Source organism: Harpia harpyja, chromosome 10 (genome assembly GCF_026419915.1).
Source record: "Harpia harpyja isolate bHarHar1 chromosome 10, bHarHar1 primary haplotype, whole genome shotgun sequence".
In the NCBI taxonomy this organism is placed as follows: domain Eukaryota; kingdom Metazoa; phylum Chordata; class Aves; order Accipitriformes; family Accipitridae; genus Harpia; species Harpia harpyja.
The window spans coordinates 25,671,385-25,691,732 of NC_068949.1; the positions used below are offsets into that span (position 1 = coordinate 25,671,385).

General features: G+C 39.5%; 1 protein-coding gene across 6 annotated transcripts in view; it reads right to left on the reverse strand.

Moving 5' to 3' along the window:
• FRMPD2 (FERM and PDZ domain containing 2) overlaps positions 1–20,348 on the reverse strand; it is a 78,031-nt gene that overhangs the window by 49,967 nt on the left and 7,716 nt on the right. For 5 of the 6 annotated variants that reach the window (XM_052798976.1, XM_052798975.1, XM_052798973.1 and 2 more), the window contains exons 2-10: positions 18,009–18,137; positions 14,075–14,232; positions 13,043–13,108; positions 11,643–11,828; positions 10,653–10,779; positions 8,714–8,845; positions 5,154–5,238; positions 1,770–1,920; positions 22–93 (exon numbers count right to left, since the gene is read on the reverse strand). In XM_052798976.1, coding sequence (XP_052654936.1) covers positions 22–93; positions 1,770–1,920; positions 5,154–5,238; positions 8,714–8,845; positions 10,653–10,779; positions 11,643–11,828; positions 13,043–13,108; positions 14,075–14,232; positions 18,009–18,132 — 1,101 coding nt within the window. In that variant the 5' untranslated portion in view covers positions 18,133–18,137. The remainder of the gene's footprint in view (positions 1–21; positions 94–1,769; positions 1,921–5,153; positions 5,239–8,713; positions 8,846–10,652; positions 10,780–11,642; positions 11,829–13,042; positions 13,109–14,074; positions 14,233–18,008; positions 18,138–20,348) is intronic. The other variant, XM_052798972.1, reaches the window with a different exon arrangement.

A 20,348-nucleotide genomic window follows, 5' to 3' on the forward strand; every position in this document is an offset into this window, starting at 1 on the left:
TTTCTATATGTTCATACTTACCACAATTGATCCAGGCAGCTGTAAGGTCACTGGTGGTTCACTAGACAAAATAATAAATTCTGGACCTGAAAACTGTACGGAGGCAATTTAGAAATTTAATAAATGTCTCCTTAACGTAATGAAGATCTCAAACACCAGTACCAATGAAACCCATTTCTGTTGATCTGTACGCTGTAGCTAATTGACTTCAGTGTCTAATAAGGTGCAAATGCTGACTGAAGACTTCTCTCTGTTTGGGGTCTCTCCTGTGTGGACTCTCTGGGGTCTAATTAGGGGTAAGCTCATGCCGAAGTCTTTTTCTTCTGTAAAGGCACTTAACCAATATCCATATCCTTTGCAAGGCACCTATTTTCATAACACTTACAGAAACTTAATTTCTTCTGAGACCTTTTCCCATTTGATTCCCAAATTACTATGAGGACAGTCACAGACATGTACACACACACATACACACCACTGTGATTTCATAAGCCTAGCTTCCATAGGGAACCAGACTAAAATGCAGAGCTGCTTTCTTCCCTGTAATGAAGGTTGACTGATATTTCTTATTAGCAGACATTGTATTCTTTTGCTTTAACTTCAACAAACTTTAACAGCACAAGATGCTTTTCTTCTTGCTGAGCATCCACCTAAAAAAATTTTGCATATTGGTTTTGTTTTTTTTTCAGATTCACCTATGCTTTTAGATCCTTGAAGCAGACAGAAATAACTAAATGTTTGCAAGTGGTAAGATGTGGATCCTGCCAATCATTCTCCATGACTTAGTACCTTGACCCATTTAGATCTTTTTTTGAGAAAATTTATGGTTTTTTTCATAGTACATAATAGTATTGTCCTGCCAACAGACAATGCAGTTTTGTATCACATATAAAGAGGGACTAGCACTTTCTTGTAACAGTTGCTGGACTCTTTCTGAGGAACTTAATTATTATCCCAGCAAAAATCATATTAACAAAATTTAAAACTCAATTTATATATAAAACGATAATTTTCTGAAGTATCTAACTGAAACTGTTGATTGAAGTTCTGCAACTGGTCGGTCTTGAGCTTTTGAACTGGGAACAGGTGAAAGGACTCACCAGTCTGAAACCTGTCCCTTCTACTTCCACAACAGAAAGCTCCATGAGCAGCAGCATTGTGGAGTTTTCTGTGATTCAGTTATTTCTGGATTTTTGTGATCCAACTGCCAAAAAAACATTATCTTTCCCATTTAAGAGAATCCTACAACAAATCAGCAACTAGAAGTAGACCCTTAGGTGAACTATTGGTTTGGCACACTCGCTGCTAACCTATGCTTTCTGTCCAGGTATAGACTGTAAAAAAAAATTAACTAAGTCCTTTGAGCACCGTTGACGAGCAAGTCTTTGGGTTCAGTGTCTCTGTAAATGTTTTTGCTGTTCTGAAACTCCTGACAAAGTGGTTGATGAAAACAGTCTATGTGGTGTTTGATGCTTGCAGAAATCACACATGTAGGTGTTTGATGCTTGCAGAAATCACACATGTAGGTCAGAGAGGGTTTGGTTATAAGCTTTTGCTTAGTCTTTATGGACAAGAGCTTTCACTGCCTTCAGTTCTGAGTTTTCACACTGGATCATGCCTAATTTGGAGTCTGTCAATTTAGAATACTCATCTAATGAGATGACTCAGTAGCTAATACGCATGTCACTGGTGAACGACAACTGGATGCAAGGTTTCTCTTTAGTGACATTTACATTTTGAAATCAGCTTATATGTTTTTCATTAGTCACCTTTTCCTTCCTGTGGAACAAACATTTCTGTGATGCAGCAGCTGCTGCGTAGTCCTTTGTAGACACAGAGAAGGTGGAACCTAAACCTAGCAGGTTCTGTCTGCTGTTCTTCTGAGTTCCACCAGGGATTTCTTCTACAGCACTGACCGACCTTCAAAGAAAATGTCATGGTGAGCAATAGATATAGCATGCAATCAAACCAACACAGACTCGAGGACAAAGAGCTTAAGGTACATTGACTGGCAGAATATTATGAAATCCAGGGCAATGTCAGTTATCAGTTATTATATGTTTCTTCACAGAAAAAGAAAAACAATTTAACAGGGATAATATTACTGAAGCCCTTTATAAATAAATCTAAACTCTGCTTTAATTCAATAACAGTCTTTTTTTTTTTTTTCATTTGGTGAGCCAGATCTAGCTGGTTTATGTCTGGTGAAGCCAACAGGCAAAGAATTTAGCCTCGCGCCTTTCTGGGAATTCTACAGGATGAAGTCAACTCCTCATTTCTTACTTTCTGAAGCAAAAAAGCATTTGTTGTTACATTATTCAGAATTTTCCAGGAATGGGAACTAAATTATTTGAATAATAATTCATTAGAATAAATTAATGTCTTAGGGAACTGAGGGAATTTTGAATTTAATTAAGAGAAAGATGTGTGTAATCTCAGATCAGAAAGCTCTCTTTATACTATACTTTTAACCCATAAAGTAAGGGTGTTTTCCACACAAGAAGAAACATGTATGCTTAGAATAAACTTAAAATATAATATATACTCTTATCAATGAGGAAAAAATTATGATGTGGTACAGAAGGAAAGGTTTTGTTGAGGTGGATATTTGTTAATTACATTTTTAACAAATGCCAAAGTCACACAGAAGCTTTTTTGTTATCCCAAAGTTTTATCCTTTTCTTTTGCATCTTGCAGAGTTGCTTCAGGGAACTATTCAGGGAGTTTCAAAAGGTTTTTAACAAAGTTACTGGAGTAGTTGCTGATCTCTTCTCCCTGGTATCCAGTAACAGGACACGTGGGAATGGTTCAAAGCTGTGTCGGGGAGGTTCAGACTTGATATCAGGAAGCATTTCTTTACTGAGAGGGTGGCCAAAGACTGGAACAGTCTCCCTAGAGAGGTGGTCAATGCCCCAAGCCTGTCAGTGTTTAAGAGGCATTTGGACATGCCCTTAATAACATGCTTTAACTTTTGGTCAGCCCTGAAGTAGTCAGGCAGTTGGACTGGATGATTGTTGCAGGTCTCTTCCAACTGAACTATTCTGTTCTGTTCTGTTCTGTTCTATTTTATTCTATTCTATTGTGTTCGATCCTAGTTTACATTCCTCTGTCTCTAAAGATATCTGGATATTTTTGTTTCTATCAATGCAGCCTCATAAAGATCAAATTTTAACTGAGAAATATGCCTAAAAATTACCTGAAATTACTTTTGTGGATATAAAAACACTACTATCTCAAAACCCAAGATGCTGTATTAGGAAGACTTTCTTTTCCTGTGGAAAACACTTCCTGTTATTAGTCCTGTGAGGTGAGAGATGTCAGACTTGACAGCTGTGTCTTCTTTATATGTAGGCCATAGCCCTGCATATACTTACAAGCTTAACTTTATGAGATGTAAATTATGTCAGTTGGACTGCTTACAGAAGTGAGCATGATTATATTAGTAAGCTTTATAGATAGTAAACCCATCACTAAGTTTTCTGTTGGTTGTCCTCCTATATGGGAAATTGGTGGTTTCCAAAATAATTATTTCCGACTCCACGGTTTTCATGGTACTTATAATAGGATGGTAACCTTGGTAGAAATTCAGTTGCAGATGCTTACAACCAAAAGTGGGGTTTACAGTCCTGAAGTTCTATGGGAAACAGCTTGCTGGAAATCTGGAGAAGAGAGTTCATCTTTCAGCGAAGGAGGGGAACGGTTTCTTGGCAGCATGATTTTAGATCAAGGATATCAAGATGATACCCAGGTTGGTGGTCAGAGGTATGGCAATTTTTCCAAAATACTCAGGAAATAAATATTCTGTTACTGGTATCATTGCCAGGTGTGTAATGCATATATATACACACGCATATATATGTATGTGTGTGTAGTTAGACAGGTAGACAGAGACTTCTTTCTTCACGAAAGCTGCCGCTATCCTGCAACCTGTTTGTAGTTCTGTCTTACTGCAGGTTTAGAAGTGTACTGGGGTATATCACATCGCTCAGATTATCATGGCTGATTTACCAGGAAGTTCAAACTGTTTAATTGGGATACATTTAATTGGAAGTTGATCTAAATGCAGCATTTCCTGTGGGCCTGAATTGCTTATGTCATGGTTAAAAGAAGAAACTCCTGTTTAACTGGGTCAAGAACTCAATTTAAATGGGATGTCTGTAGGGATTACATGGTGCTTAAGTATGGGATTCTGGTCCTTGTGGTGCCTAGAGGCTAACAGTACTTAGATCTCTTCTTCATTTGGAAACAGCCATGATTACAGCTCCACTATGCTAACACCCAGTCTAGAAAAATTTTGTTTGGCAGCAGTGGTGTTTCCCTAGCTTTTGAAAAGGAGTTAGTATCAGTTGTACAATTCTCAGCTTTCATTGTCTATGTCTACAGGGCTGCTGTACATGCCATGGCTGAAATGAGGCTAATCCTCATGACAGAGCAGAGGTCTTTACTGCTTGTGTTGTGTCCCTGGGTTACCTATGACTCTTCAGTAAAGTGGCAGCGCAGGGCTGGATATGGCTGACACAAGTGAGACAAATCAGTCTAAGAACTGAGATGGAAATGCAAATAATCCACTGAAAATGATGGATCATATACATGGTCTGTCATAACCACTCAGAACACATCAGGCCTCTGCTAATGTGACAGCAAGGCCAGACCGGATCCAAAATCTGAATGTAGACAAATACAGACTCTCCAGAATGCATTGCCAGTGAAAGCAATGACTGTTCATACCTTCTCAACAGGTTTTTCCCTTCTACACTATCTGTGGAGCTGCTTCCCAGTTGTTTTAGTCACAGCGAGCTATTGCTGCTTACCTGTCTGATTCTGATGGAGACACGCTAGGGGCAGCTGTTCCAGGAGGCCAGTGACATCTGGCAGGACACAGTGGTAAAGAGTGAAGGTGGAAAACTTCAATGTGCTTTTTTTGTATGGATTGTTCAGGGCCCAAGCTCCGTTTCACTAGAATATTTGGACTGTTTCCCTTGGAGCCAAACCGAGTCTAGGTGCACTTTAATTCTACATAAACAGTATCTATTACCAAAACAGGTTCAGATGGCAATCCAGGCACTCTCTGATAATGACATTGCCACACTAGTTGTCTGCTTCATTTGGCAATAAAACAGTTTCCATCTTTTAGGAATATGAGTTTTGATTACCTGTTTATGAAGAGCTTGTAGCTACTTTGTGTCCTTGACCCACTAAGGGTGGGATCCCATGACCTGTGTGTTTGTGGAACTCTCCCTGAAATGAATAAAGGAAATTTCACAATTGAAGCAACTGTAGCAGCTCTCAGCATCAGATCTTGGGACAATTACAACAAGAAATTTAGATTGGCTACTTCCTCTCTTGTGTCCTTGCTTGGGCATGATAAATGGCTATTTGATAAGGCTAAGCGTATGCCAGTAGTTTTCCCAGTTCTCTAGTTATTGTTACTTCCTCTTCATAACCCTTCACATGAATGTAATTTGGAAAATAGCTGTGTAGGTACAATGGCTGTTATTTCCATATGTATGGGGGTAATTTGTGAAACAGCTTTTGCTCTTCAGAAATTACCTCTAGTATTCTTTGTTCTTCTATTTCCAGGCATAAAATCGGGGGGGAAGCCATGAAACTTCTCTGGCTTAATCAGAGTAGGATAAAAAATCACTGAAATTAAAACTGTTTGTAAATATTCCACTGGTTATTTGCTACATTGAATATATTGTGAATGTTTTTACATCATAAAAATCTGGTGGGAATATAGGATGATTTGTGAGTCATTAGCAAATAAGATTTGTACAATTTTTCACCTTCAGGCATCTCTGCTGTTACAGAAATGATAGGCATTGCTTTGTCCAAATATATGAAGGCTGAAATTTAGAGATAGAACCAGAAAGGGTTATGCAATTTGTAGTTCCGTAAACATTTCTTCTCAGAAATGTTTTAAATCCTTTAGGGAAGGGTGGGAAGGTTAAATTTTTCTTCACTTGGATCATTTCATTGATCTCATTTGAAGAATTGCATATCAAACTATTACACAGGCAGAATGATAAAGGTGATAAGCTGAACTATGTGGAAGCAATCATTTAGGTCAGCTTTTTCTCCAGATAAAATATCCACGAACTACAACCTGAGACCTCACTCTGAATTCCAACATGAAAACATGAAATTGAATTCTAGTGTACCAACCACCAACTGAAATTTTAAAAACTAAAAAATCTACAGTCACATTGCTAAAATATGCATAAACATATTTTTTCAAGCTGCAGATGGTAGTGAAAAATGTGAGATTTGAGATAAGCCAGATACTCAGGGCTAGTTACTAGAAATTCAGTCCTGTGTTCTGAAATGACATGCTTTTTAATGAGAAAGCCTTGCAAAATTCTCTGCTTACACTATAGGTTTCACATAATTGTATAAATATACTTGGACAAGCACAGAAAAGTCCCCTTAGTTTTTCTGTGTCAGCTGTTATGGCAGTGGGACAAGTCAGCTAGTTTCAGTGGCCAGACTGCCATGCTTTGATCACAAATCCAACACATTCCTGATGTTTAAGTAACATGTGGCCTTCAAAGAAGTTGATCCTGTAGATGATTAATTTGTTATATGTTAAATGAGCTTCTAAAGTACAGTCTGGATAGAGATATTGATCTCCCTTGATAATGGTGTTCTACTAGATGGTAGTATTTCTTTTCAGAGAATGCATTTTTCTAATGCATTATCTCATGAAAGAATGTCTGCGGCAAACAAGCTCTCACATTCTATGTTTTCTCCTGTATTTTTAGAGTTTTGTCTTACAAAATCCTGTGTACGAACAGCTACCAATGTTTCAGTGGAGACTGAGACATGCACAAATTCACTGGAATGAGCCTTTGTCAAGTTTATGACAAAAGTTTTTTTTAAAATGACTTACAAAATAGGCTCCTGAGTTTAACTTCACTATGTGCCACTAGGTATGTGACTGACACCTATGTGTCACATAGGGAGCAGCTGCAATCTCAGGTTTTTATTGCTGCTGATATTGATTGCAAGTCTGGAGCTTCAGAAAAGCGCCTTTCAGGAGGAGAGTATCAACAGCAGCTGTATGAGAAACCTCGCCTTCCTCATCTTTGGGGCTGAGAGGCTATTACATGTTTGGGTTTTTTTCCCAGGATACATTCGCTTTCTCTCTGTGAATTATCTCCTGGCAGACTTGTGATAATGCAGTGGGCACCCATTTTTTTTTGCCATTCTTCCTAGGGAAATTAGTCCCTTGAGATCATGCTCTATGCCTTTTATTTTTGCCTAGTAAATTTTCAACCTTTCAAATTTGGAAGAGTGTGGATAATATGTTCCTATGAATTTCATGACAGTCAGCAGCTGGATATCATAAACCGAAATTAATGCTCCCCAGTGAAAAAAAGCAAGGACTACTCAGCAGTTTTCTGTTATTTATGGCATCAGTGATCTAACCAGTTGGTGTGCATACCTTGTTGCATCCTAACTGATGTAGTGGACGCTAGGGTTATTGCCTTAGGGAAGAAATTTCTGGGATAAAAAACCCACACATGCTTACAGAGCACATTTGAATCCATGCCATGGGAGGACCTAGTACTTCATTTCTCATTGAGGCTTATAGAGGGAGGAAGTAAACGCCGAAGTACAGAAGTAAACTTCCACCTCTGGGTCTAGAAGCTCAGGAGAAGTGCCCCAGGCAGGATGGAAAAAAAAGTTGAAAGCAGATGGGAGGGTGGGTAACTGTGGAATGGAGAATAGAAATGAGCAGGAGTCTGAGAATGAGGAGCTGGCATGGTAAGCTTGGTTTTTTAGGGGATGCTGATGAGATTTGGCAACAGGAACTTTTTGCTCTTAGGCAGTGTGAACGTCCTGCCTAGGTGTCCCTAGCTCAGATTCCAGTTTAAACATGAAGATACATATGCACAGCAGTACTCCCCTTCCTGCTGAATTTTCATCTTTGCTTCATAGTATCCCCCTATACTGTGATTTAAGTGGCTTGGGAGGGACCCTGACTGATGTCTACCAGAGTGTCTTCACTGAATCAGTCCTCTCCCAAACAGTTTCTTTCATGCTGTTCCTGCCATAGAAGGATTGAAAGTGGAGCTAAAATTCCAACTCTGGTATGTGCGGACAAAGTAAATCAGAAGAGCAGCCATTGCAACCTGGAATTTAGCACAACGAAAACAACACACTGAGCAGGAAATGCACAATGGCTTTAGGACAAAAATGAAAAGAAAACAAAGGGTTGTTTGGTTGTTTTTTTCCTCTAGATTTTAAAATTAGTCCCTTTGTTTTTGAATGGGCTTGAAGAAACATGAATCCCCACCATTCAAGTCTTAGGTATTATTCATAGATTCAACTGATTTCAGTGCTGTCATATTGACATTGCCTATCATATGCATCTGTGGGGTAGCTCCACTGTTTCTCATCTGTTTCAAGACCCCATGTGCTAGAAACATGCTGTCAGGCTTTGTCTGTGATCTGCTGAACAGCTTCACCTGGCAAAGGGGGCATAAAGAAAGAAAGAGGTGATGCTGCTGCATGGTAACCAAGGAATATATAGCTTTACAGTAGGACACAAGTAAAAAGGAATCAAGTATAAAAGGATCTTTCTTCTCTGCAGCTTAGCACAACTATACCTCCCTAGTCACGTAACCATAAGTGCATGGGAGCACCTATCACCTGACCAGACATGGGTAGTCTCATAATTCATAAACATAATCTTTCAGGAAAATCTTACCTCTCCTGTGTCCTCGGTTAGACAGTATCAAAGACGTACTTTCAGAAATACTATTAGAGTCACTGTAGTCCACAGAGAGTTGTCTGTAATCTTCTGTTGACCGACTATAATTCATTAATCTGGACCCTTTGTCTGAAAACAGAAAGGAAACATGTTGAATCACATACTTCAATTATAAATCATTGTATCTGCATGATAACGTAAATACCATTTGGCTTGACTAATTTTTATATAGTCCATGTCTGTCTGTCTTCTAACCCTGACTTTGATTCCTTAAGGACCGAGGAAAGCTTGGTAACTTCATTCTATTACTTTCATAATCTTATTCTGACCCAAAATAGTTCTCATAGTTGTCCATAACTATTCCAAATAAACCAAATCTAATATATTAATTCTATTCTACATGTTTAACTGAAAGCTTGCAAAGTGCAGATAACCTGCAAAGTTCTCCTTCCTTATATTCTGAGGCCCCAAACCTTCAGCTGTAAAGTATTCTTTCTGTGTGCAGGGTGGACAGTACCCAGCCACAATCCACTACTAGAGTCAGCTGCAGAAATTCCATTAAGGGGTTATCCTAAGTCATTAGGAAGTACATATTTCTGTTGCACCCTAACTTTACTTTGGTTGCATTGTCTCTTGTCTTTTTCCAGAGGCTTTGAAGGTGATCATTTTTAATTAAAAAAAAAAGGAAAGAAATGAAATGCTGCCTTGAAAAGTGTGGCTCACATTTTCTTAATGTAATCAACACCCTGTTTCATTGAAGTCCTTCAGCAAGTGTAAGCCATGTGACCTGAATCCCTAGAAAACACAGAGATCACCCCACATACATAATCACTAGATCCAGTAGAAGGGAAATGGCAGGAATTTGTGGCTAATAGGGGGTTGAAGATGGGACCATCCCTTTTGGCAGCAGCATAGTTTTCACCAGCTTATGCAAGTGTGAATCTATAAGCTCAGTTTTTGAATAAGTGAGTGAGCCAATACCATTTGAGGGGTGGTTTGTCTGTATGTTTTCAAAAGAATCTCCTTTTCTTACGACCAGTAATACCTAATAGAAATATTCCACAGGTATTTAAGCATGTGTTTAATTCTAGCTGAAGTTAATGGAACGTATATGTGATTTGCTGAATAGGAATTGGATTGTTCATATGCCTAATGTTGAGCATATTCAAAAAACCCTGCATAGCTTGGGACAAACTTCCCTTTCCCCCAAAATCAGAGATTTCTGTTGAAGTGAACAGTACAATAAAGAGACTAGAAAAAAGAACTATCTGAACCTGAAATCCACACTTAGTTACAGTCAGAGAATTACTCTGAGGGATAACAAAATCTTGATCTTAGTCAAATGAAATGTGAATTAGTGTATGCTGGTTTATTTATATAGTGAGCAGGATTTGGCCTTGTGTCTTGAAATCACTCTAGCAATCCATGTGTGAATTTATAAAACATCTCTTGAATAGAAAAACAGAACTAAAATAAAAAAGAAACCACAAAACTTTGCTTGAGTAATCAAATAGGAAGGATGAATATATATTCCTTAATGGCAAGAGGATAACTTCACAGAATCCCACTCTTTACCTTCAAAAATACACTGGAGTATACAAAGTACAAAAGCAGTTTTGAAAGGTTGGTTTTTTTTTTATATGCACAGGTTTTATGCAAAGTGGTTGAAGAGTCAAATCTGTGCAAGCTGATTCGTTATCATTGCTTCACAGCCCTCAGACTACTGTCCTTTGAGGAAATAAGGAACAGAAACCTTGCTGACTTGCCTGAGTCTTTCCATTGTGAGGTCATTTATATGTAAAGCAGTAAATATCCTATCCAACACTACATGTAATCACTACAGCATGAAATTAAACAATTCACCTAGCTTGGGAAAGACTCAGAAAAGGCTGGCTGTATCCTTATGAGATAGTTCAGATTATAAGTCTTTCTTTACCTTGGTGAAAATTCATCTGGGAGGACAGCGGTGAGGTGTCCAATATTTTCTCATGCAGTCTTTTCCTTATCACATGACTTCTGTTAAGCTGAGAGGCTGTGCTGTCTTCGGTGACTACTCGCTCTGCCTAGAAGACAGTAGTACTGCAAGTCAATGTCATATGATACGTGGACTTCAGACTCTCATACTGAAGTGATCCTTGCCCTCTGCTTGTCAGAGGCTGCTGATTTGCTTGGTATAAGCAACTTCATCTTCTCAGATTAACACAAAGCAGGATTGAGTTTTGATGGCTTCATGCTCTCATGCTAGCAGTGTTTAAGGGGGGACACTGTTACAGTGGGAAATAGAATAACAGAGGGTGCAAGGGAAAAGGTCATCTAAAAATGGTAATGAATACTGGTTGAAAACAGAAAAAAAGTATTTGCAGTGTGTTTTCTTCCAGTTTCATTGAGCTTGTCAACAAAAAATGTTTGTTGATATTTCAAATCTTGAAAAAGACTCAGGTGCTCATGTATTAAAGACTTCACGTGGTCAGGCTTGATTGCACAGCAAATGTTCAGTTCCACTCAAGGACAATGAATGAAATTCTCAATATGATGTAAATGTGATTTCTTTGAATTTCACAAAGTCTGAAACCAGAGTGGCAATGGGGAAATCTTTTCTCTTGTGTAAAGTCCATTCCTTTGGCCAATATGGAGTCTCTGTAAAGGTTACAATTTTCAGTATTAACCAAAGAAATGAAGATACTGTAAGCACAAAAGCTGGGTTTGTATAATTTCCCAGAAGTGTAAGAGTGGTGTGAGAGATGGCTTCATTGCCTCATTTGCTTGTACACATGCCCACTCAATTTCCTGCTTAGAAGTCTAGAACCAAATCTCACTTCCTTAATTCATACAAGCATTAATTTCAGGCAATTGCTCACCTGTATCCCATGTTGCTGCTCCCCTCTCTCACCAGAGAAGATGATTAGAGTATGAAAGTAGTACCTACCTCACTGACACTTCCCACAGCAAACTGGACCATTTTCTTTATGTAGACATCTGCTGGTAAGGAAGCAGATTCCTTCTGATATGCCTCACATGCTTCCAGAATTGATTCAGGAGAAAGTCTTTTATGTGGCAGATCTTCACATAGTGTCAGCAAGAGCGTGTGTAGTTGGTCACTCAGCTGGAGAGACTGAGTCAAAATGGAGGTACTGTTAAATGACATCTCCCAGTGGTCTGAAATCCTGTATAAACTGGGACCAGGAATTTCTGTAAGCCTTTCACCCTCGGTGAGAAATGGGCACTGAATACCTTTAGACTTTGGGAAAATTCCAGACAGGCAGAGTAACAGCACTAAATAGAGTCTCTAATGGGATCCAGGATAGCCTTGGAGGGAACTGGCCCTTAAAGGAGGGTCATCAGCCTGTATAGGGGCTTCTTGGTGACAGACAATGGCTCAATCTGCTCCACAGCTTTGCTAATTAGACTGTGAATCTTAAAGATTCATGCAAGTAAGACATGTGGCAGCATTAGCTTCAAAAAGGTGAGGAGTTATACCAGCCAAAACTGTTGCCATAGAGACCAGATACTTGAATTTTAGAGTCATTTAGCTTATAGAGCCTTTTCTCTTAGATCATGTATACCCATGAAAGGGGGGTTAAATCTACTAAAAGCTTGTGCTCTCCAAAAACATGCAATCAAAGGCATGGATATAGAAATGATGTAAAATGTGTGCTACAAATCTTTGAAAGTATTCTGGGTAAGCAATAAATGCAAAATTTCAGCTAGCAGAGATGCTGGTAGAATTTGCTCAGAAATAAGGAGAGTCATTTAGTTTTATTCCAGCATCCCATTCTTTGAAAAAGCACATAAATGTGCACAGCACCACGATCATGCCGACATGATGTTTTTCTTTTAGCCCTTCGTGTCTTAGAATCATAGAATCATACGATCATTTAGGTTGATCATTTAAGATCATCGAGTCCAACCATAAACCTAAGACTGCCAAGTCCACCACTAAACCATGTCCCTAAGTGCCACATCTACACATCACGAATGGTGACTCAACCCCTTCCCTGGGCAGCCTGTTCCTTATTACAGTCTTGGATTAAATAATCTTCACTCTTAAAAGCAAGGTACAATTCATCTTAATGGGAACAATTCTGGGTTTTGAAGAAAAAGGAAAAAAAAAGGGGGGGGGAGTAAAGATGAGGTCTAACTAAATTCCTGATTTGGATGAACTGGTATTTTTGGTGAAGTCTGGACCTTGACACAAGCTTTCCAATTCTTTCTAGTGGTCCAAAACATAAAGCCCCTCTTACTGAGACTTCAGATTATGCCTCTCTGTCTTTGAACCTACCAATATAAGACAGAATGAAAGAAAAGAAAAATGTTTGTGTAACTGGCCTGGTTTGGAGGAACCTGGTAGTCTGCTGACCAATAGAGGGTCATTCCTAAGGAATACACCAACATCTGTCAAAACAGAAAAGAAAACCCTTTATGAAGTCAACATTAAATACAGAAAAGCCTCATACTAGAGACACCATCTTTTTGTGTCTTTGGTCACAAAATGGCAGAAGCCAAACAGGTCATTTTTCTAGAAACTAGACAAGAGGAAACATATAAAAATACAATAGTGACTCTTGGCTTATTGACTAGATGGCATGCAATGAGTATTGTTCAGCTTGAGGGGCCGAGCCAGACTGCCCTCTATCCAATGATGCCATGAGTAGGAAAAGAAATTTGAACTCCTTTCTTAGTTTTGAAGCTTTCCCATTGGCAATTAAAGGTCTCCCCTGCCTGTGGGACTGACTAGCAGTCGTGTCCAGGAAGAGGATTACTGGAGTAAGGGCCATCTATTCCAAGGCTTCATATTTCTGCATAGCGTCTAAGTGATCAGTTATGTGGGAGTCTGAAACCACTGCGTTCTGCCTAAGGGAAGTATGCACTGATGTGGTCCTGGTGGTATTTAAATCTTTTAGGTACCTGAGTGTTGTATCTTACTCTCTTGCCAGAGAGACTTATTTGGCAGGGAGAAGAAAAGTAAATTGTTAACAAAGCTGAACATATTTCTGATTTCCTGGGAGTGCTTCCACTCTCTGATTGTATAGATACTGCAGTTCTGCTGCTTCTGGGATTACAATTACCATATCTGGTCAAACACCATGTTCATAGAAATATTCTTCCTTTCTGTGGGCCTTTACAAAAATACATTTTTGCAGACTTTGCGGACTGATGTTCAAAACTGATTTTGATGTTGACATGCATGCTAATCTAATGGCAAGCTGCAAGATACATGTAAATCTTTCTAACTGTAGCCTAATTTGTTTAGTGTTATTAGAAATGGAGTTTGACAGTAGATACCTGATATGCTGCATTAAAACCCACAAGCTTGTCTTCATGAGGTACTGTCGAGATTTATTTTGTAATATACCTCACCTTTGTTAGTCCAATGCGCTGGTTTTTACTTTGCCTGTGGAGCAATTCTGGTGCACTGAAAGGGACAGCTTCCACCTGAGATGCATTGTTTTGGAAGGACAAATTTCCTTCAGCACACAGTAGTACTGACCATGGACAAATCATACAGATGGCAGGGTCTGAAAAATGTGGAAGAAGATAATGGAGTTCTTAATGTTGAATTCACTGTGCTCAGAAAATCATATTGCTGGCATCTCACCGGCATAGCCAAACCCATCACAGAAGTTTCCTGGAGATGTACCCAGAAGTCAGTGGAATCATACTCATTTATGCCTGGCTGATTTTGTCAGCTGGAATTCAGTGATGGTTGAAGACTTGATTTCCCTCTCACATCATTTCACACATATAAACAATATATTGATTTCAGTGGATTTCTGAAGCCTAAGGAAAGGCAGCATTACATACCATGTGCAGATTCTGGAGATCTTGACATTTTTGGTAGATCTTTTTAAGCAGAACACAAGAGAACATCAGAAGAGTAGAACACTCCTTCCAATAAAGCATGAATACTTTGAAGCTGGCATTTGCAAAAGACCTTAAGTTAGCTTCCATTAAGTTACATGACCATGGTACAAATCTCTTCTCTGTGGCGGTATTTTTTTGTTCTGCCTGCTGCTTATGGTCAGTCAGCTCTGCATTTTAGTAACCTCTCTTTCTCTGTATTGTATCTAGCAAAGCCAAGTTACTTTGCCAGAAAGTCAGTGCCAGGAGTCAGTATCTTTTTATTTCCATTGTACAGATGAAGAAACTGATGCAGAGCCCGGCTTTGATGACTACACTGTGTCAGTCAACAGAAACTGAGGTAGCAGTAGAAACAAACTTCCCAAGTCCCAGTGCTATAACCTACGAAGCTTTTAAGTGGAAGCATCATTTCCAACTAACCTGAACTTTGGGGTTTTTTTTTACCAGAATGCAAATATGAAAACTATCCAAACTAAAACTTAGACTAGATTCTACCAGTGAACAGCCATGATATTTTAGCATTATTCACATTCATTCTTTCTGTCTGCGTGTCAGTTCTGTTAAAAGAGAGGCGATATTTCAAACAAAAGTGGTTTAAAATGATAAATGTAGACTCCTAAACCTGACAAGGTCCTGAGGACACTACTAGGCCTTGATGGCCCTGACCAGCTTCACTTGGGACCTACCCCCTACCTCTGGCCATAATCCCAGGCTCCAGTTAAGCTCAGCCTGGGGCCTTGAGTCCCTGCCTAATGTATGGTGTAGGAGTGCCTGTCTCCAGCTCAGCCACAGCCATGCCTTGCCTGACTGTGGACCTCATTGATCCTGACACACAGACTGACTTCCCAGCCTGTCCTTAGACTTGCCTTGTCACTGTGGACTTGCCTGGGGATTGCTAGGCTGTCTGACCCTGGTTGCCCACACCAGACCTGATTCTGACGCAGCTTCCCAGCTTGACCTCAGATCTGCCTTGTCACCGCAAACTTGTGTGGTGGTCTGGATTCTCAGCTGTCAACCCCAGACCTGCCCTACTCACCTTACTTGGGTACTGTGGGATAGGGCCCTGGCTGGCACAGCCCCTGCCCTGCCACCCTTGTAACCATGCTTGGATCTGGGCTCCCTCTCCCTTAGGGAACAGCTTGCCCTTGCTGTTCCCTGAAAAATTGTATTTGAAGGTATGTCAGTAATGGACTGGATTCTCCTTGTAAAGGGCTGGGTACTCTTAAAAAATACCACTGCAGAGATCCACTGAGGTCAGTCCCAGTGGTCCGAAGCAGGAGTGGAAGCATGAGGATGTGCAGTCTTCTGCAAACACACTGCACTTGCATACATACGTTAAGTGAATTTCACCAAAGACATCCAAGTGATTTCATTAAAATATTCATTAAAAAGACATGACAAAAAGCATCTAAGATCAATCTGTTTACTTTAGAAAGAGGAAAAGCTGCATTAACTATGGCAATATTTAGATACAGTGTTCCTGGAAATATAGGTAATTTAAAAAAAAAATAAGAAGTGTTGGCTGTTGAACCACTCTCTTCAGTCTAAACCATGAGAACAGAGACCATGCAGATCTTCATAGGAGAAGAGCTCAGAAACATGCCCTAAATGCTCTGGTATTTTAGCATTTAAAAATTATATATTAAAAAATGGCTACTTAGTTCTTATGCATGGTGACCTTTACCTCAGGAAAATGGATGGTAAAAATGGGTAAAATGTTAAGCTGGGAACTCATATACACCTAGGAGGTTGGTACAGCCAGAGGACCCAGAGAATCAATACTCACTGGTATTTGCAACAGTTGTGACATTTACTTCTTTACAAAATTAAAGGTCTTAAAATCATCAGCTAGCCTTCTCTTTTGCTCCTTCTCCATTTTCTCTAGTATTGTGAGCAAATACAACTAGCACATGCTTGGAGATTCTTCTGGTTTAGAAACAGGTAGCCAGCTTGTACTTTAGCCTCAACAAAGATTACCTGGCCTTCTGTAATGTTGGCCAGCCAATGAGGGAGCATACCTGCCTAACCAGTCAGTGCGCAAAGACATTGGAAATATTGCTATAGCAAGCAGTGCTGACCATCACCAGTTCTAGCAGGATTTATTACATCAAGCACAGTGCAGCACAAACGCGGCAGTACTAGCCCTGAGAAGAGGTCGATTCCAGAAGCAATATAACTGTAATTAAGAGATGTGGAGCCAGAGATATGTCTTAGTCAACTGGGACAATGCTATGCAGAGGCAGTTCGCCTTTGCTGCCCTCTAAGAAACTGGAGCACTGGGGATTCAGCTTCAGAATGAGTCCAACTTGGCATCACTTCCGGACTTGAGCTCTCTAAAGACATGTTTGAGCAGCCTTGCACTTGACCTGTAGATCCGCTTGGTCCTACATCCCTACTTCCTCTTGTTTTACTCTTCATCTTCTGATCATAATACCGTAAATTTATCTGGTGCAGCATAGGGAATATAGGCTGATTATCTCAATTCAACAGACATCCAACAAGTCTTGTCTTGTCTTTTTTTTTTTTTTTCCCTTTTTAAACAAGAGATCAGGAGAATGTAGTGTCAGCTTAGTGTCTGGCACTGAGTTAATAAGCTGAGCTGAATCTATCCAGGCGGATATATCTGTGCTGCACTCCTTTGCACATTCCTGGTGCCTGTCTTGTCTGAGCTGTTCTATCCTCTTGTTACACTAGATAATAGAGAACTGATGGTATAGTCAACCTGCTATAGTGTTCCAGTCCATTAAAAACTAGTTGGTAGTAAAAGTTCACCCCTCCAGCTATAGAAGTTATATATCAATTGTTTTCAGTATTTTGTATTTTGATTCTACATGATTATGAGGTAAGAACACATCTCATCCATTGTCCCCTCAAAAGGAATATCTGTTGTCATAACCAGTTCTCAAAACGTGACAGGTCGCTCAGCTGTGCTCTGTTGTACAGCTGGCCTGCTTGGCAAGCATTCATCATGATGACTTGCCTAGCCATTATGATAAGTCACATTATTATCATCCAGGATAAAAGTCTCTTACTAGCTGAATGAGGAGCCATGTGGATTTGCCTGTCCTGCACTGTCAGTGCAAGAAGGACATGATCCTAGCTGGCACTGCACTTTCTGTGTGTATGTTATTCAGACTTTAGGAAGGACTCTTCTGTCCTGTTACACCATGTATAGTTGTACTTAGATGAATTAATATCTGATGTGTAATTTGGAAAAAAAAAAAAGCCCTGTGTGAAGATCTCTTATGTAGGCAGAGCAGTCTGCATGTAATCCCAGCAGCACTGAAAGATTTCTCATTTTTATTAGCAATATGCTATTATTGCCATTAGTGCTTTTTGTCTCAAAAACCCCCCAAACCCTCAAAAGAGCTAAAATAACTCAAGATTTAATTTCCAACTGTAAAGGACTATAAGAAGATACTTTTCACCTCACCTTTGTGAAGGTCCTCCAGAAGCTGCACTGTGGCCAGGTACAATAGTGCCCATATTTCTTCTTCCTCCAGAGGGCTTCCTTTTGCCCACAGGACCTCGGCCAGTGTCACACAAGAACTGCTCATGCCTGCTGCAGTAGAAACCAGATTTTGGACACTCTAAAGTAGACTGAATTGCTCAAAGCAAGCCATACTGATTACAACTGTACCCTTCTCTCACAATAAGAAATATTTTATGAACCACCCTGCTGCTTTGTTCACAAAATCGTTCATCCCTATCTTAATCTGAGTAAGAGTAAATAAAGGGGACTGAACTAAGCAACTTCCTGTAATCTTTTTGAGCCCTTTTTCTCATCATTCGAAACCAATCACAAGATTCTGGGGGTCAAACAGTTTTTACTCAGGAGATTCTTCATCAGTATGTACTGTTCAGACTTTGTGAGTGGTTATCTGAATGGTAGAGCATTGATTTTGCTGCTTAATTGGATGCTCTTCTTTATAAAAACACGACAGAGTTAATCTAAGAGAAAAAGAACAGCAAAGCAAAAGAGATGCACTGTAACATGAAAGGTTTATAAACACAGTCCAACAGAGCAATTGAGTTTCATTCATTGCTCAGCAGATTGATCAGTAAAAGCTTTGTAGACTCTTACTGAATTCATTGATGATTTTTCTTGGTCAGATATCTGAGACTCAGAACCTGCAGTTCATCCATACCAATATACATATAAACTTGCTTTGTTTCACTAAACCAAATTAGAAGATGATTCCCTCTGTGAGCTGCTGAATAGCAATTTAGTGGCTCCCAGCACACTGTCTTATCTGACAGGTATGTAAGACCTGGCATACTGCAGAAGAATGTTGGTCCACACACTCCCTGTTTTGTCTCAGCTGCAGCGCAGCATCAGATCATTTAGAGAAAGGCATCCTGTAGTGAATCATAATTTAATGTTTTACCTATTGGAAAGTATTTTCCTAATCCCAGCTAACTAGAAACTGACTTGTGACTTGAAGTATCAAGGTTTCTTTTTCTCCGAATGTTTTATCATACTAAATATTGTCAAAGAAGGTTTTGTTCTTCATAAATGGGTCTGATTTTTCTATTTCACCAGTTTTACATTTCTGCAATTTGCTAATCTAGGCAGAGCTGCTCTAGGTCTACACATCTGTAAGGAAAACTGAATCCAAGCTTAAAATTTTCTAAAAATATTTGAACTTAATTTACACTTTTGCTGTTACTACCCTGTAACAGTGAGCTCCATAGGTTCATTGTATGCTGTGTAAATAGGGGCATAATGAGAAAAGTTGGAAGTGATCCATCTATTTCTTTGAGGTTTTGACATTGTCTGTAGGCCACCAAGTGAGGACACTAGACCCTAGGATGCTATTGTCATGTGTAGGATTATAAACGCCACTGTAAAATGACTTCACTTACAGCCCGAAAACAGATCTTCCCCCCTAACCATTTCTTCACCCTCTGTGCACAGCCCACTTACTGCTACCATTTGCTCTCTGCCTGCAATAGAATTTACTGTGTCTTACAGCTGATTTCTTTGCCAGCTTCCCATTTATTATGCAGTCTTCAAGGGGTCACTGCAAGAGCATTACGATGCTCTGCAGGCCCAACTTGTTGCTGATTAATAGACTACTCAGACTTTGATTCATGGGGTCTTGTCCTGGCTCACTAGCTTCCAAACAAGGAATCACAACATTGAAAGAATGATCCCTTGCTGCAATCCCTACGGGATTATGGACCAACCTAGTGACATTTTAAACAGAACCAGAGTCCTAATTTTAGTCTTTGTAGCTTCAAAGGATAGTAAAGCTTCTTAAGAACCTAACCTTAATTAGAAGAGACAGACAAATCTTCTTAATCTAAGCCATCACCATTTCTCTTAATAGTAAGTTACTGTGATAGCATTTCACTTAACCCTGTGGTACTGGGACTAAGCAATCAATTCACGTCCCCAGAGCTAGAATCTGTGTGACTTCTCCATATGGGTAATCCACCAGACTGTACTTAGTGCTGTTTTATTTGAGACCGTGCTGGAGGAAGGAGCACTGCATCCTCTATTTTAGATAGAATTGCTTATACCAAGTGATTTCAGTGCTGACATTTCTGACTAGCTTAAGTTACTCAATAAGCAACTATCCAGAGTGCAAGTGTTACAACTTTATAAAGCCAAAGTGAAATCAGCAGTTATACCAGAGCTGCTTAACATTTGTAGTGAATGTTTTTTCTAAGAGTAAAAGTAATGTCTCAGATCAATACTGAGTATGAATTAAATGAATTCTGCTAGCAATGATGTGCAAACTTCTTCCAAAAATTATTACATTGTATG